Source organism: Thalassophryne amazonica, chromosome 7, assembly GCF_902500255.1.
Source record: "Thalassophryne amazonica chromosome 7, fThaAma1.1, whole genome shotgun sequence".
NCBI lineage: Eukaryota > Metazoa > Chordata > Actinopteri > Batrachoidiformes > Batrachoididae > Thalassophryne > Thalassophryne amazonica.
Window position 1 is genome coordinate 74,802,193 of NC_047109.1, and position 17,868 is coordinate 74,820,060.

The window sequence follows — 17,868 nt, forward strand, 5'->3', positions numbered from 1 at the left end:
ATGTGTTGCTCCAAAACCTGGATGTACCTTTCAGCATTGATGGTGCCATCACAGATGTGTAACTTGCCTGTGCCATGGGCACTAACACACCCCCATACCATCACAGATGATGGTTTTTGAACTTTGAACTGGTAACAATCTGGATGGTCTTTTATCTCTTTTGTCCGGAGGACACGACATCCATGATTTCCAAAAACAATTTGAAATGTGGACTCATCAGACCACAGCACACTTTTCCACTTTACGTCTGTCCATTTCAAATGAGCTTGGGCCCAAAGAAGGCAGCTTCATTTGTGGGTGTTGTTGATGTACGACTTTCACTTTGCATGGTAGAGTTTTAACTTGCACTTCTAGATGTAGCAACGAACTGTGTTAACTGACAGTGGTTTTCTGAAGTGTTCCTGAGGCCACGCGGTAAGATCCTTTACACGATGTCGGTTTTAATGCAGTGCCGCCTGAGGGATCGAAGGTCACGGGCATTCAATGTTGGTTTTCGGCCTTGCTGCTTACGTGTAGAACGTTCTACAGATTCTCTGAATCTTCTGACTATATTATGGACTGTAGATGATGGAATCCCTAAATTCCTTGCAACTGTATGTTGAGAAATTTGTTATTAAACTGTTGGACTATTTTTTCACGCAGTTGTTCACAAAGTGGTGATCTGCGCCCCATCTTTGATTGTGAACAGCTGAGCCTTTTGGAGATGCTCCTATTATACCCAATCATGACACTCACCTGTTTCCAATTAGGTGTTCTTTGAGCATTCATCAACTTTTCCAGTCTTTTGTTGCACTGTCCCAGCTTTTTTGAAACGTGCTGCAGGCGTCCATTTCAAAATGAGCAAATATTTGCACAAAAACAATAAAGTTTATCAGTTTGAACATTGAATATCTTGTCTTTGTGGTGTATTCAACTGAATATAGGTTGAAGAGAATTTGCAAATCACTGTATTCTGTTTTTATTTACATTTTACACAACATCCCAACTTCATTGGAATTGGGGTTGTACATTAATATAGCAGACAACAACTATTTTCTATATTTGCCCTCCTGTGGTTTCAAATCCCCCAAAATCTCGCAAAACTTCGAAGAGTTCACCGGTCTTCGAGATGTCATTAACATTGAGAACAACATTGAGACGCTCTGATCAGGCTGCAATTCAACCGCTGCACACAGACAAAGGCATTAACATCACAACATAAAACTCTTTGTATATAGTGCCTAAAACTCTCATGAATATATTCTCTGGGTTTATAAATGCTGTTATTGTGTTTGTTTTATGTAAACATGCCAGAAGCTCAAGTTGTTTCTCCGTTATTTTCAATGGGAGCTGCTGTGAGCTGCAATCGCTTCCTGTTCATGCCATTCAGGGGAAAAGTGAAGTTTGTTCTTTAACGTCTTGTTTATTGTCCTTTACAACAGTGTTTGTCCTCTTTGTTCCACAGTAATATGTATAAGATGTCTGAAATTTGGTTTGCGTTTATTAAATTCCACACAGATTAAATGTAGCAGACACGGATTAATTAGAATATTTGTTTTTAGCAAGTTTTCAAGGTCTCATGCATGCAGCCTCTTATTAATGTGATGAAAAGCATAAAAATGTACATTTTGGTAGGATAATGTCCATTTGCAATTGCTGTCATGTGGATTCTCAATGTTGTTTAGACCGCAGCAACTCTCTGTCACGCAAGGGATTATGGGATATCTCAATAGGGCAAATAAAGACTGAGTGTGGTAATGGCGTCCTGTGTTGAGAATGAAGCAACACTCCCTCTGTGCTCTGAGCTTTTCCTGTTTACATTCTCAGTCTGACCACATGTGTATGTTTAGTGTATGGATGTATTGCTCTATGAACAGTTTCCCCTCTCCATGTTTATAAAGAGATAGCAGCATGCACTAATCATGACATAGCTGTTGATGTTTTTGTCAAGATGGTGGACAGCAGCTACTTTTCAAAAATACATGACAGCATATTGTAAGGAAGTCCAAAGTCTGACAATGTGGTGCTCTGCAAACAACCTCAACTTGAACACAAACAAAACAAAAGAACTGACAATAGACTTCAGGAAGAACAGGATTGACTCCCGCCCCTCCTCATAAAAGGTGACTCTGTGGAAATTGTTCAAAGCTATAAATTTCTGGGTATACACATCACAAACACACTCTCCTGGACAGTGCACACAACTGATATAATCAAGAAGGCATCCCAATGCCTTCACTTTCTCAGAGTCCTAAGGAAACATCATCTTAGCAGAGCAGTAATGGGGTCCTTCTACCACGCAGTCATCGAGAACGCGCTGACCTACGGAGTAACAGTCTAGTATGCAGGATGTACGGTAGCAGAAAGAAGGACTCTATAAAGGATGGTGGAAACAGCACAGAAGGTTATTGGTTGTCCCTGGAAGAAGTTGCAGGTGCTCGATACCTTTCCAGAGCCAAAAACATCTTAAAAGACTCTTCACATCCTGGACACAAAATATTCAACCTCATGCCCTCAGGCAGGCGGTACAGAGCCATAAAAACACACACGAACAGACTTTTTAACAGTTTCTATCCCAGAGCCATACAACAGTTAAACAAATCACAACCACACTGACAACCTTGGAACAATATAGAATAGGGACTGTGCAATAATGTTTTTAACCTACTGGTTTTACTATGTCTAATCATGCACTTGACACTTAAGGCTGTATTATTTATTCTTGATTGTTATTATTGTATTATGTGTGTGTGTGGGTGTGTGTTATTGCATTATGTGTATGTGTGATTTGCACGATGTGTATGTGTGTGTGTTGCTATGCCACTGTGATGAGTCCCCTGCAATTTCGTTGTATCATTTGTACAATGACAATAAAGCCTATTCCTATTCCTATTCCTACATTCAAAAATCACATTTAGAGGCTAAAAATGTCTCTGACCAGCTATGTGGTTGGACTAAAATCCACTTACGGGTGGCTTTTCCCATGTAAAGAGCCATCACACCTGTTAAAAAGTACCACCTGACATTATTCTACTTGATCCAGAGGATGTAAAGGGGAAGGTTTGAGGAGGAGTGGCTAACGAGGGCAACTTTGTTTATATTCCAAATGTGGTGCTAGTGTGACATGGTGGGGGAGTCGGGGATCAACAGGGCAGCACAGTCTCGTTTGAACCCTCTGTGATACTGTAGGATTTGACCACTTATGGGGACAGCCGCTCCCGTTGCGCAATATATACACAGCATAACTTCACACAGGAAAATGGTGTACTGTTTTGTTTTCGGGCTCAATCACCGAAGCAGTCGCGAAAAGTGCAGGTTTTTCCGTTCCCAGTGGAGAAGAGAAGATGAGGCAAATGGGAGACGTTGTGACAGTAAATGTTAGCCTACACAGCTAACCAGAGTAGCTACGTTCTCTCACCTGCAAACCCGCCTCGACACGTTTGTGCTCCGGGTCATAAACAAACCACAACACCAATGTCCACTTTCCACCGCATCGTCACTTTTTCTTTGCATTTTCACTTTGTTTGCGTGTAATTTGCCCAAAAACTGCCGTGTTTCTGTCCCTGGAAGTAGAGAAATTCCGTCATATGCAGCATATGTTACCCTTTTAGCACCTGCCCTCAAATGAGACTGCGCTGCCCAATAGCACCAACATAGTAAAACAAAGGTATGTGCTGTCAAAATTTTCGCATCTAATTGAAAAAATATGGTTTATATTGCCTGATTTTGCCATTTTGCAGATTTGCGCCTAAACGTAATACTTTCTGTTATGACTTAAAGATCAACCCAAAAAAGAAGTGAGTAAAAATGTAACACTGTTGGTGGTAACAAACCAAATTAGACTTCTGTGACTTGGAAATATCAAGTTTTCACCTTTGCCTGGTCGATGGTGGAGACCCACGTGGAGCAGCTGTCTGACGTGCTGGCTGCAAATATGTAGACATTCATAGCACAGCCAAGCTCACCGACCTCCACAAGAACAAAGGAACCTGAAGAAAGACGGTTTAAATAAGAAGTCTACAATGACTGTCCTGTGTATCTGCGTGGGTGAGAGAGTTTTACTCACAGCCATCTTTCAGCACCACACAAAAAGTTCTGTCCAACTCCAGAGGGGGGCGAACTACCTTCAGGTGCTCTCCTTTCTTCTGAACTTTAGTCATTAGAAGAACATCTGAGAACAGCAGAGCCACCACTTCCAGCTGTGTCACATTGTGTGTGAGAAAACATGAGGAAGACAGTAAAGGACGTTCTGGAGGCAAAGAGCCAGTAGTTAGTAGAATAACTGAGTGCACCAGCTCTGCTCACCTTGCTGTCTTTTCTGCCACGAATCTTCAAGTTCTCCTCCAGCAGCAGTTTACGAACAACTCCAGGACCGACCCCTCTGATGGGACACGTCAAGTCAAACTGACAGATATCTCGAACATGCTGAGAAGGAAATGTCACAAAAGAATTATGAGGATATTAGCAGAATTCTGTTTCAGATATGCTTTAAATGAACTCACAAGTTTTTAGGTGTTGTTCATCAGCAGACAGAATAAAAGAACAACAAAGTGAGGAAGTAAAACAGAAATACTTCTGTCTGATGCCTGTGTTACAGTAACATGACTTTCTTTGATATTTATATGTTCTTGTGTGTGACAGCTAAGTTTGACCTGTTTTCATTTTCTTTAAATTCATAAAGAAGACTATAACTAGGGTGATCATACAGATGTATTTGTCTTGCAGAACCAGTCACTATCGTCTTAGTCTTTTTCAAATTCAGAAGTAAGGAATTACTAAGCACACCTCCAACACATTTATATGAAAGAGATTATTTGTGTTATGTGTCGGACACAGCTCGGAGAACCGACCAGCGTTTGAAGGACCCAGTATGAAATAAGCAGAGCACGGTACAAAGGCTAACTGAATTTAATACATAACAGTGATACAAAAATAACAGAAAGTGCGGTCTGGCGTGGTGCGCTCCCAGCAGCGCTAACGGTCCGGAGCCAGAAGCTGTTCGGACCCAAGGACCCCGCCGACACCCCCCAGGTGGGCGCAACAAACCGAGTCTGTGAAAGAAGGAACCATTATGTGAGTCCACACTCTACACACAGAGAGAACACTTAAAGATGTACAAACAGCAAACACTTCCTGGCTTGATTACTAATCAGCTTCCCAACCTGCAGGCATGGAACATCCAGTTCACAAAACTCCACTGCAGTGGAAGCCGATACATGACTAACATACAGCTCAATATAATAAAGGTGTGAGGGACACCACATTTACTGACTGTATAAATGTTAGTCACAAAATCTAACGTACCTCAGGAAGTGTGCTGACGAGCATGAGACCTCACCCCCTCCTCTTTCACAGACCGTGCATCAAACCCTGGACGTTCTCTGCATCCACTGATGATGAGATGGCTCCCGAGACGACGATCTCACCCGTCTGGTCACAAGGTCGAGTCTCTGGCAAATACACACTGTGCACTCCAGTCTTAAATGCCACCATGTTCCAATCCATGCAGATGCACCACAGCTGTGAGTCCTGATGAGCCGCAGGTGATCAGCCTCAGGTGATCAGGGTGAGGTCCTGATAAACTCAGCAACACAGCCACTCAGTTCCAAATGCAAGCCACCTGGAAGGAAAAACAAAAGACAGAAACAAAAAGGCAGCCAGGCCCCCCAGCCATACAACAATTTGCTTTTATGGACATGTAAAATTGAGTGTCAGCAGTATGACAGTGCAAATTTACTTCATAACGACGCAGTATCTGTCCGCAAGGTCCAAAATAAAGTCAAAACAACAACGGGCCTAAAACTGAACCTTGAGTTACCAATAGTTCACCAAGTACAATATGAAGAAGAAGTACACCCCTGAGGCCTGTTACTTATCTCTGGATTCTGTAGCATCAAACGGATGAGAGTCAACAACTCCCCCTGGATGGGACACTAGTCCAAAGGAGGTTACTTCCCCTGCCAAGGATGGTACCCATTTTAGCTGGATGAACTGAGACAATCTAGATTGAGTGTCTTGTCCATGGACACAGACAGGCAGCATGAGCAGGATTTAACCTTAGGTTGACATACTGGCAGAGCTACCTGCTGAGTAGATAACAAGTTGGCCTACTGGCAAGGATAAAGGAATTGGTGCGGGAGAGGTACCGGTGATAGACTGGGGGAAGCAAAATGGAAGAGTGCACGACACAGAATTAAAGCACAATGGAGTTTATTTTCATTTCACAAGCTTTTGGGACAGGGCAGCACGGTGGCTTACTGGTTAGCCTCACAGCAAGAAGGTCATGGGATCAATTCCCACCTGTGGCCTTCTGTGTGGAGTTTGCATGTTCTCCCTATGTTTGCGTGGGTTTCCGCCAGGCATTCCGGTGTTGCTGACTGAATGGTCCCCCCTAAAAATTGATCCACCCTGCCTTCACTGCACATGCATCACCAGCTGCGGTTCACAGATTATCACCTCGTTTCTGCTTAAAACTGCACTCCAGTCATTATCTGTCTCAGTGACAGATATCTGATGCTTTGGTACAACAATCATTTCCACATAAATTCAGCATTATTTCATCATAGAAGACGGAGGAAGCGATCAGAGTGCTGCAGCTACACGGGCTGCTAGCTGTTGCGTTCACTGTGCATCCATCATTTCAAAGAGTCAGCGAATATCGCCTCTTTTCTGCTTAAAACGGCCTCGTTTCTGCTTAAAACTGACTTTAGAATGACTTAAGAGGTTTTACCTTGTCATCTGATGGTTAATAAATAATAATACCATTTGATCACTTTGGGTGAAGAGATTCTTTCTCATATGAGCTGTTGACACTCTGAAATGACGCATGCACAGTGGAGGCAGGACAGAGCAATTTGGGAGGGGGGGGTTCGGTTGGCGACACCGGCTTCCTCCCACACCCAAAGACATGAAGATTAGGTCAGTTGGAAACTTTAAATTGTCTGTAGGCGTGCGTGTGAATGTGTTTGTTTGTCTACATGTGGCCCTGTGACAGACTGGCAACCTGTCCAGGGTGTACCCTGCCTCACACCCTATGACTGCTGGGATAGGCTCCTCCCCCCGTGACCCTTAATTGGAGTAAGCAGTTGAAAACGAGTGAGTGAATGAAGCTTTCGGGACACTGTCCCTTCCTCAGGTGACAAGTGCGGAGGATGTCTAGAGAAGTGTAACATATAGCAGAATGTTACAACCTGTCAGCACAGGGACAAACTATCAAAGGAACAGCTGTCAAGTTAACAAAATATGGGTGGAGCAATGAGAAGATCAAAAGCCATGACAGAAACAAAGAGGCTAATCACATGAATGTAAGGGAAGGGCAAAATAGAATTGGTGTTGTTTCTCAGAGCACATTGTGACTGGTCGGACAAGTACGATGTCAACTAAGCATGTGCCGGAAATCCCACAACAGTTATCAAGCCTGTCCAACAACATGGAAGGATCAATAGGATCAAAAATGGCAATAAGGCAAATTTGAAGCTAGTCTACAATTAGCCAGTCATTGAGGATGAAGGCTCGGTTTCTTCAAGGCTTTTTTAAAAGATACAGGGACGGCGGCACTTGTAAGTAACAGATTAAAATGTCTATACAACGAAAGAGCTTTAGTTATTTTTATTGTTATTGGCAAATGCTGATACATCACAAGTGCTATAACTTTTTTTACCTTGTCAATTTCTTCATTTATTCCTTGCACCTCGTATCCCTCCACCCTCTGAGCAGAAATAGACAGTGCAAGTTCTTCATCTTTCAGCCTCAGGTAGTCATTGATACTCTCCAAAAAACTGTTCACACTGGATAACTGAGGAGGAACAAGAAGGCAGAGGGTTGGGTGAGTCAATGCGAGGGGTGTAGACATGTGACCACAGAGAACATGAGTTGATCCTCACCATGCCTCTGAGAGCGTGCTGTACACCAGGGTCCTGGGTGACTTTGAGCACAGCCTTTAGCAGGAGCGGGTATTTTGTTATTCTCTGATGAGGTTTGGCCTGCATGTCTCCAAGCCGCATCCTCTGACACTGAGGATGAGTCTCCACCCACTGCACAGAAGGAAAACAAGCGATTAGTCAAATTTGGAGATTTTCCAAAGTCCTGTAAAGGCCATGAGGCCCTTCAGCCTGGTGCTTATGCACACCATTCAACTTTGACTGCACACTAGTCAATGGCAAGTTACTCCTGAGTGGAAATCCACATCCATCTACAGTCAGACACATCTGGAATTGAAACCCGTCTTATAGGGTCCTGGGTCAACTCCTATGTCACAGAGCCAGACTGACTTAAAACCACATAGAAGGCACAGCTTTGTATTCATTCACTAAAGGACAGGTTCAACAAATTGTGCTTTAACCTTAAACACATTATTTCAACCAGGTGCAAAGCAGCACACAGCACAGTGCACAAGTCATTGCTACAACCCCAATTCCAATGAAGTTGGGATGTTGTGTAAAATGTAAATAAAAACAGAATACAGTGATTTGCAAATCCTCTTCAACCTATATTCAGTTGAATACACCACAAAGACAAGATATATAATGTTCAAACTGATAAACTGTGTTGTATTTGTGGAAATATATTCTCATTTTGAAATGGATGCCTGCAACACATTTCAAAAAACGCTGGGAAGAACACCTAATCGGAAACAGGTGAGTGTCATGATTGGGTATAAAAGGAGTATCCCAAAAGGCTCAGCCGTTCACAAGCAAAGATGGGGCGAGGATCACCACTTTGTGAACAACTGCGTGAAAAAATAGTCCATCAGTTTAAGAACAATGTTTCTCAATGTTCAATTGTAAGGAATTTAGGGATTCCATCATCTACAGCAGGGGTGGCCAAGTTCGGTCCTCAAGAGACACATTCCTGACACTCTTAGTTGTCTCCCTGCTCCAACACACCTGAATCCAATGAACGGCTCATTAAAAGTCTGCTAACGAGTCTTTCATTGGATTCAGGTGTGTTGGAGCAGGGAGACAACTAAGAGTGTCAGGAATGTGGCTCTCGAGGATCGAACTTGGCCACCCCTGATCTACAGTCTATAATACTCGTATAATCAGAAGATTCAGAGAATCTGGAGAACTTTCTACATGTAAGCGGCAAGGCCGAAAACCAACATTGAATGCCCGTGACCTTCGATCCCTCAGGCGGCACTGCATTAAAAACCAACATCAATGTGTAAAGGATCTTACCGCGTGGGCTCAGGAATACTTCAGAAAGCCATTGTCAGTTAACACAGTTCTTCGCTACATCTACAAGTGCAAGTTAAAAATGCTACTAGATGCTACTATTATTGTGAACACCCCCTTTTCTACTTTTTTTTACTAATAGCCCAATTTCATAGCCTTAACAGTGTGCATATCATGAATGCTTGGAATCTATTGAATCTACTGGTATCTTGTTTCCCATGTAACAATAAGAAATATACTCAAAACCTGGATTAATCTTTTTAGTCACATAGCACTACTATTATTCTGAACACTACTGTACATCAAGGAAGAATGGGAAAGAATTCCACCTACAAAGCTTCAGCAATTATTGTCTTCAGTTCCCAAAAGCTTATTGAGTGTTGTTAGAAGGAAAGGTGATGTAACACAGTGATAAACATACCACTGTCCCAGCTTTTTTGAAACGTGTTGCAAGCATCCATTTCAAAATGAGCAAATATTTGCAACAAACAATAAAGTTTATCAGTTTGAACATTAAATATCTCGTTTTTGTGGTGTATTCAACTGAATATAGGTTGAAGAGGATTTGCAAATCATTGTATTCTGTTTTTATTTACATCTTACACAACATCCCAACTTCATGGGAATTGGGGTTGTAGTTTTCACACCCAGTACTCATGTTCTTTAAATAGCGAGTGCACTTGCACTCATTTGTGCACATATGGTTGGTCTTAAAATGAGGTGTGGCCAGGCACAGTGTTTGTGAAGTGCTATTGAGAGACAGGAGAAAGTGATTACACCATACATCACCAAAAACCTGATTTAAGATTGAAAGCAGTCTTTTCCTGAGGTGCGATATTAGATATGTCTTCCATAGTTGCGTTCATAATGCACATACAGTCGAAACACTAATGGCTTTATTGCGTCACTCCAGGGAGCTTTGGTCGTTCTTTATGAAACTATTCTGTGCTTTATCACTTGAGAAATTCACAAAAAAATGTTGAAAAATGCACTAACTTGCAAAATCAAAATCAAAATCACATCAAATCAAATCAAATCAATTTTATTTATATAGTGCCAAATCACAACAAACAGTTGCCCCAAGGCGCTTTATACTGTAAGGCAAAAGCCATACAATAATTACAGAAAAACCCCAACGGTCAAAACGACCCCCTATGAGCAAGCACTTGGCGACAGTGGGAAGGAAAAACTCCCTTTTAACAGGAAGAAACCTCCAGCAGAACCAGGCTCAGGGAGGGGCAGTCTTCTGCTGGGACTGGTTGGGGCTGAGGGAGAGAACCAGGAAAAAGACATGCTGTGGAGGGGAGCAGAGATCAATCACTAATGATTAAATGCAGAGTGGTGCATACAGACAACATGCAACATTAAGAAAGGTGAAAATAACACATTCCTGGAACCACCAGTTTAACTGGATTCACTTGTTCCAGCCCTCACCCTTCCACCAAGTGTCAAAAAATCTTTTCAGTACTAACAGTCAAACAGACAAAAAGCACATAGCCTCCTTGCCAAACATAAAAATACAAATAATTGTAAGGATACATTGTAAACCCAAATGTTCATATTATTTAAAAAGATTAAGAAGAGTAAGCTCAGAGTTTTAAGAAAACATTCTACTTACTTAAATATTTCAAGTTTATGTAACATGGTCTTCCTTGTTATGTAAATTAAACTCAGAATTTTTGATCGACTTGAACAAATTGTATATTAAGTAAACAAAACTTCAAAGCACAACTTAAGCACTACTTAAAAGAATGAATAATTATCTATGAAAATATTTGAGTTGCTTTAATGAACACTTTAGCAGAGGTGGTGGCCAAGTGGTGGCTTGGTTTTGGTGCAGAAGGTTCCCAGTTCAAACCCCACATCTGCCACATTTCTCCATGTAATGTGGAGTTGTATCGGGATGGGCATCCGGGGTAAAGCTTCCAGATCCACTAGCAGATCCACCTTGGATCTGCTATGGCCATCCTGAGAGAAAAGCAAGGGAGCACCTGAAAGGGCTTACTTTTACTTAATCAATCAATTCAATCAATTTTATTTATATAGCGCCAAATCACAACAAACAGTTGCCCCAAGGCGCTTTATATTGTAAGGCAAGGCCATACAATAATTACGTAAAAACCCCAATGGTCAAAACGACCCCCTGTGAGCAAGCACTTGGCGACAGTGGGAAGAAAAAACTCCCTTTTAACAGGAAGAAACCTCCAGCAGAACCAGGCTCAGGGAGGGGCAGTCTTCTGCTGGGACTGGTTGGGGCTGAGGGAGAGAACCAGGAAAAAGACATGCTGTGGAGGGGAGCAGAGATCGATCACTAATGATTAAATGCAGAGTGGTGCATACAGAGCAAAAAGAGAAAGAAACACTCAGTGCATCATGGGAACCCCCCAGCAGTCTAAGTCTATAGCAGCATAACTAAGGGATGGTTCAGGGTCACCCGATCCAGCCCTAACTATAAGCCTTAGCAAAAAGGGAAGTTTTAAGCCTAATCTTAAAAGTAGAGAGGGTGTCTGTCTCCCTGATCTGAATTGGGAGCTGGTTCCACAGGAGAGGAGCCTGAAAGCTGAAGGCTCTGCCTCCCATTCTACTCTTACAAACCGTAGGAACTACAAGTAAGCCTGCAGTCTGAGAGCGAAGCGCTCTATTGGGGTGATATGGTACTATGAGGTCCCTAAGATAAGATGGGACCTGATTATTCAAAACCTTATAAGTAAGAAGAAGAATTTTAAATTCTATTCTAGAATTAACAGGAAGCCAATGAAGAGAGGCCAATATGGGTGAGATATGCTCTCTCCTTCTAGTCCCCGTCAGTACTCTAGCTGCAGCATTTTGAATTAACTGAAGGCTTTTCAGGGAACTTTTAGGACAACCTGATAATAATGAATTACAATAGTCCAGCCTAGAGGAAATAAATGCATGAATTAGTTTTTCAGCATCACTCTGAGACAAGACCTTTCTAATTTTAGAGATATTGCGTAAATGCAAAAAAGCAGTCTTACATATTTGTTTAATATGCGCTTTGAATGACATATCCTGATCAAAAATGACTCCAAGATTTCTCACAGTATTACTAGAGGTCAGGGTAATGAACACTTTCATTTAATTGCCATCATGAGGTACAAGTAGCATGTACTTGAACCTTTTAAATTCTGGGAATAATTGACATTTAAATTCATGAACTCAAAAATTTTGTAGCAATGGAGCAGCGCAGTCTCGTTTGAACCATTGAGTGAGATTAGACCACCTCTGGGGACAGCCTGCACAAACACAGCATCACGTCTAACGAAAAATAGTAAATGGACTGCATTTATATAGCACTTTTCCATCTGCATCAGATGCTCAAAGTACTTTACAATAATGCCTCACATTCACCCTGATGTCAGGGTGCTGCCATACAAGGTACTCACTACACAATGGAAGCAACTCTGGGATTAAGGACCTTGCCCAATAGCCCTTAGTGATTTCCCAGTCAGGCTGGGATTTGAAACAAGGATCCTCTGGTCTCAAGCCCAACACTTAACCACTAGACCATCATCATCATCATCATCATTTTTCCCAGTAGGAAAAATGGTGTACTATTTTGTTTTCGGCTGCAATTGCCGAAGCTGTTGCAAAAAGTGTGTTTTTTTTTTTTTGTTGTTCCCAGTGGAGAAGGAAAGACGTGGCAAATGGAAGAGGTCATGTCAGTAAGTTTTAGCCTACACACCTTGACAGAGTAGCTGTGGTCTCTCGCCTGCACAACCGTCTCAACATGTTTGAGCTCCGTATCGCCGACTGAACGGTCCCCCCCTAAAAATCAGTCCACCCTGCCTTCATTGCGTATGTGTCATTTCGGAGCGTCAGCAGCAATTCACAGATTATAGCCGCGTTTCATCTTAAAACTGCCTCGTTTCTACTTAAAACTGACTTCAGAATGATTTAAGAGGTTTTACTTTGCCATCTGATGGTTAATAATCACATTATTCTCTTTGATCGCTTTGGGTGTATAGAGTCAGACTCAGAGGGTCAGACTCAGACGTGCTGCTCTGATCAATCCCCCGCCTTTTATTTTGAAATATTGCTGAATTTATGTGTTAATGATTGTACAAAAGCTTCAGATATCTGTTGCTGAGGTAGATGATGACTGGAGTGCAGTTTGAAGCAGAAATGAGGCGAAAATTAGTGAATTACTGCTGACACTCTGAAGTGATGCATGTGCAGTGAAGGCAGGTTGGACTGATTTTGACTGGGAGGTGATGGTCTAGTGGTTAAGCGTTGGGCTTCAGACCAGAGGATCCTCGGTTCAAACCCCAGCTTGACCGAAAAACTAAGGGCCCTTGGGCAGGGTCTTTAATCCCAGAATTGCTCCCAGTGTGTAGTGGGTGCCTTGCATGGCAGCACCCTGCTGTATGTGTGAATATGAGGCATAATTGTAAAGCGCTTTGAGCATCTGATGCAGATGGAAAATACATAACTGCAGTCCATTTACCATTTTTAGGCGGGACCGTTTGGTCGGCGACACCGGGTCATAAATAAATTGCTATGCATGTTCGCTTTCCATTGCACTGTCACTTTTTATTTGCATTTTCACTTTCTTTGCGGTGTGATTTTCCCAAAAACTCAGAGAAAGTGCCATGTTTCTGATGGGGACAGATGAGGGCTGTCAGAGCCGGCCCAAGGCATACGCCAACTACGCGGTCGCTTAGGGCCTCCACGCCACCAGGGGGCCCCGAGAGCACCGAGACGTTGTGATAAAAAAGTAAATATATACATGAAATTAAAATAATATTGAATAATTTAAATGAAATTGTATTACACCCGAAAAAAATTAATTAATTTTGACAAAATACCAATACTAGGTTAATTGATGCCTCCTGTTGGCTGCTGCCACCGCTGGGCAAATTTAGATGCACCGCTTGGGTCTGGTGGTCGATGACTAATCGTGAGGAACGAAGTGAGTGTAAGTCATGTCTCAGAAAAGAAATTATCCCTCTGGAGCAGAGAAAAGAAAAAAGAAGTTGGAAGACGAGAAAAAACAACAAGACAAAGGTAGGTTTGCATGTCCAATATTACAATTTTTGTTGTCATTATTTGCAAAATGCTCCGTTCGTTTAGTGTAAAGTGCTTTAGGTGTCTTAAAGTCAGAGGCGATTGCTCTAAGACTGCAAGTGAAGCTCAGCTTCCCCTAAAATGTCAAAAAATAAGTGATCAAATATATACTGTTGTGTGTACATGTCATTGACTAAATATGCGCAACAACGCGCTCAACTTTTGAATCAGCTTCTTATCACTGCTAACGACGCGGCTTTCCTCTCACTCAAACCCGCAGCTTCACAGTGCTTTAAACAGTGTGGACGCTGAGCGTCCACAGACTTCAATAGCGACACAAAGCATGCAGCGAAACGAGATGAGTCATTGGATAAATGCTGGGCTTTGTCCCGCCCATCGGACGCTCAGCGTGTCTGGGAGTCTATGGAGCAGTGGGCTGGCCTCGGCTGGCCCGGACGCTCAGCTTCTGCATGATGATTGGATGATCTGTCTGAGGCTGAATCCCTTTTTGATTGACAGTGAAATGAGCGAATCAGCGATCTTTTGGTGTAAACATCCGTGGGAGCATTTTCATTCTGTTCTGAGTTGAACCGGAGACTTTCCTAATCCTAATCCGGCATTTTCTTTGTTAAAAACGACTAGCGACAAATCGAGCTTCTATTTCTGGTGTTTTTTGTTTTTTTTGTAGCTGCTTGTGTTTGGAGACTGACTTCTATCACTCTTTCTGACTTCTATTGCAGTTTCTGTTCCTACCGAGCAGCGGGTGCTGCTGAGCTCCTCCACCGTCACAAAGCACTCACAGGCGGACACACTTCACACTAGCCTCACGCCAGTCCCAGCTAGCGAGCTAGCAATCTGCACATAATGGCAGACAATTTGAATGTTGTGGACCGGATTTTGGCGAAGCCATTTGATTGTCTTCCTTACGAAGAAAAACTTAGAGTTAAACAGCAGGGCAGATCAACTCCTCAGATTAATTTGGTGCAAAAGGTGGAGAAAAGTAGCTCAGCTCTCAATGGTTTGCAGGCCAAAGTTAAAGCAACAGCCCCCAGTGTTATGTTGTGGATTTCTATGTTCATTTTGGAGATTATTTAAGTATTGTATTTATTATTTAAGTATTTCATTTTGATTACAACTTTATTTTTCTGTAAGATAATGTGAATGGCATTTGATTCTATTTTGTATTTGGATATTGAACATTTTGCACACCATTGCACATCTGAAAGAAATTAAACTATTTAACGTGTTTACTATAAATGCAGTCTCCTGCCTGCTGATGTTACTTTCAAATAGTTAAATTAATGAGCCATACTTATACATCACTAGAAGTTAATTAAAACATATTTATGAGTTTGCTACCCCTTTAAGGTTAAAAACAAGAATGACACCTGTATGATGTAAGATAATTACAAATAATGCTAATGATTGTGGGTACGTTACACACATAACAGTGTAGCCTATGGAATAATGAGGCATCTGGTGCTGAGGTGATGGTAGGGGGCCCCCCAAATGAAATTCTGCTTAAGGCCCCATAAAGGCTTGGGCCGACCCTGAGGGCTATCCCCGGATGTAGACTTATTGTGTCATATTTTAACCCATTAGCACCCACCCTCAAACAAGACTATGGTGCCCAACTGATTGCCTTAATATTTTTTAGGTTCTGCTAACTTGTTTGGGTTTACAGTGTATGTAGAGGTGAGATTTGGCTTATTGACATGAATATGCATTCTCAGAGTGCCATTCCACATTGCTATAGTGTTTATTGCAGGGAGCAGCACCAGTCTGAACAAAGTTTAACAAGAAACACCCTCTTTCCAAAGACACTCTGTTTTTTTTCCACCAGGGTCATTAGTGCAGCAGATAACTGAAATAATCCTCTGAAATATTCTGTTATCTGCTGCACTATATATGTGCTCAGGTTTGCCAACAGAAATTTCTAAATTATTTGCATGGTTGTGAAGGCTGAATCATTTGGAGAACAATCTGGTGTGACAGGTTGGTTGCCCTTCAGGAAGAGGTTATGAGGGGTTGCCCACCAGGTGACGAAAACAGTAGAAACCGCACAGTGCACCATTTAATACCACAAGAGTTAGTCATCGCAGTCTGTTCCATTCTAGTGCACTCTGTGTTAATAATGATGTTTGTGTGTGCGTGCACGTGTGTGTGCACTGTACCTGAATATAAGTATGAAAATAAATGTTGCCCTCCATCTGCCTGCGTGCAAACTCAAGATTATTTTCCTCTTCCCAGCAGTACAGCAGATAGGAAGAGAAGCGCTCGTGGAACTGGAGGCACGAATGATGAAACGATTAATGTGCAGAAACACATTAAAATATGCTTAAAAACTAATATATGAGGCTTTTACCTGCAGGCACCCGGACTCTAACCTCAGCGGGTCAAAGGGTTTGCCTGTTCTCCGGACTTCTTGTATCATGGGATAAACCACTTCCTGCCAGAACAGCTGGTGTGAGCTGAGGATGGAGGGGAGGTTGGAGAAAAGCAACTCAGGGGTGACCTGGTACATGAAGTAAAACAAAAAAGTGATTAATTAAATCTAACTCTTCTGCTTTGTGCAGTATTTTCCGCACTCTCAGTGGAAATTTGTTGTTGTGCTCAATGTTCCACTTCTATATAATCCGTAGCAGCTACAGCGGATGTTCTCATTGTGTCAGCGTGTGCCACTGGTATGCAGAACAGTGGAAAATAGGCCTGTGTTGTGCAGCAGATTTGTGTATTTAACCACTGAGCACAGCAGGCTGACCTCCAGGAGGAATCCATGCTGGTGCAAGTTGAGAAGAGCCACAATCACCATCTGTGAGGCGCAAACGCATATCTGTTAAACATCCGGTGGAAAGTCCCCGTTCACTTCTTGCATGTTTTGTTTTTCTTCAATAAAAGTCCACAACATCATCTTACATCTTTAATGATGGTTAGCTTGTTGATATAGGCCAACTCAGTGTGGATGAACTCCCACAGTGCTTCCTGTTGGTGCTTCTGCATCTTGGACATCGTCTGAGATGTGCCGAAAAGAATACTTTCAAAACAATATGCAAATTGACACACAGAGCAGGTGTTTTACACAGCGGAGCTGGGAAAGCATTTAAGGGGCCGTACTGAGTGAGAGTGCACGATGTCGGTCCAGTGTTTCTCCAGTGTGGTCCCCTGACTTTCCTCCTGCCAGCTCCACCGCAGGTTGGCTGGTGCTCGGAAGGTCTGCAGAGTGTGCTTCAGCAGCTCCAGCTGACCTCGTTCCTAAAGTGTGCAGAAAGACGTCGCACAAGGAGGCAGACAAACAGGAAAGCAAAGGGACAAGAAGACAAACAGAAGCTACAGTGAGACCAAGTGTTTATATTTGACTTTGTCACTGATGGCAAAGGAGATTTTTATTTTTTATTTTTTTGTATTGGTGGGTCTACTTTGAGGTTTGATTATTGAGTATCGAGGCAAAGCAATCTGTAGTACGTAAGTCCCTTCATCTGCTCCCTTGTTTGCACTTGGGGTCGCCACAGCAAATCCAAAGTGGATCTGCATGTTGAATTGGCACAGGTTTAACGCTGGAAGCCCTTCCTGACACAACTCCACATTACGGTACATGAAGAAAATGTGACAGGGTGGGATATGAACCGGGAACCTGCTGCACCAAAACCAAGTGACTAAGTACTTGGCCACCACCCCTGCTCAAAGCAATCTG

At 42.5% G+C, this 17,868-nt stretch overlaps 1 protein-coding gene across 2 annotated transcripts in view; it reads right to left on the reverse strand.

The window, feature by feature from the left end:
* plekhg6 (pleckstrin homology domain containing, family G (with RhoGef domain) member 6) overlaps positions 1-17,868 on the reverse strand; it is a 38,681-nt gene that overhangs the window by 10,622 nt on the left and 10,191 nt on the right. For both annotated transcript variants that reach the window (XM_034174511.1, XM_034174512.1), the window contains 10 exons: positions 17,292-17,429; positions 17,094-17,189; positions 16,939-16,989; positions 16,543-16,692; positions 16,352-16,462; positions 7,863-8,012; positions 7,640-7,774; positions 4,285-4,404; positions 4,046-4,178; positions 3,853-3,968 (listed from right to left, as the gene is read on the reverse strand). In XM_034174511.1, coding sequence (XP_034030402.1) covers positions 3,853-3,968; positions 4,046-4,178; positions 4,285-4,404; positions 7,640-7,774; positions 7,863-8,012; positions 16,352-16,462; positions 16,543-16,692; positions 16,939-16,989; positions 17,094-17,189; positions 17,292-17,429 — 1,200 coding nt within the window. The remainder of the gene's footprint in view (positions 1-3,852; positions 3,969-4,045; positions 4,179-4,284; positions 4,405-7,639; positions 7,775-7,862; positions 8,013-16,351; positions 16,463-16,542; positions 16,693-16,938; positions 16,990-17,093; positions 17,190-17,291; positions 17,430-17,868) is intronic.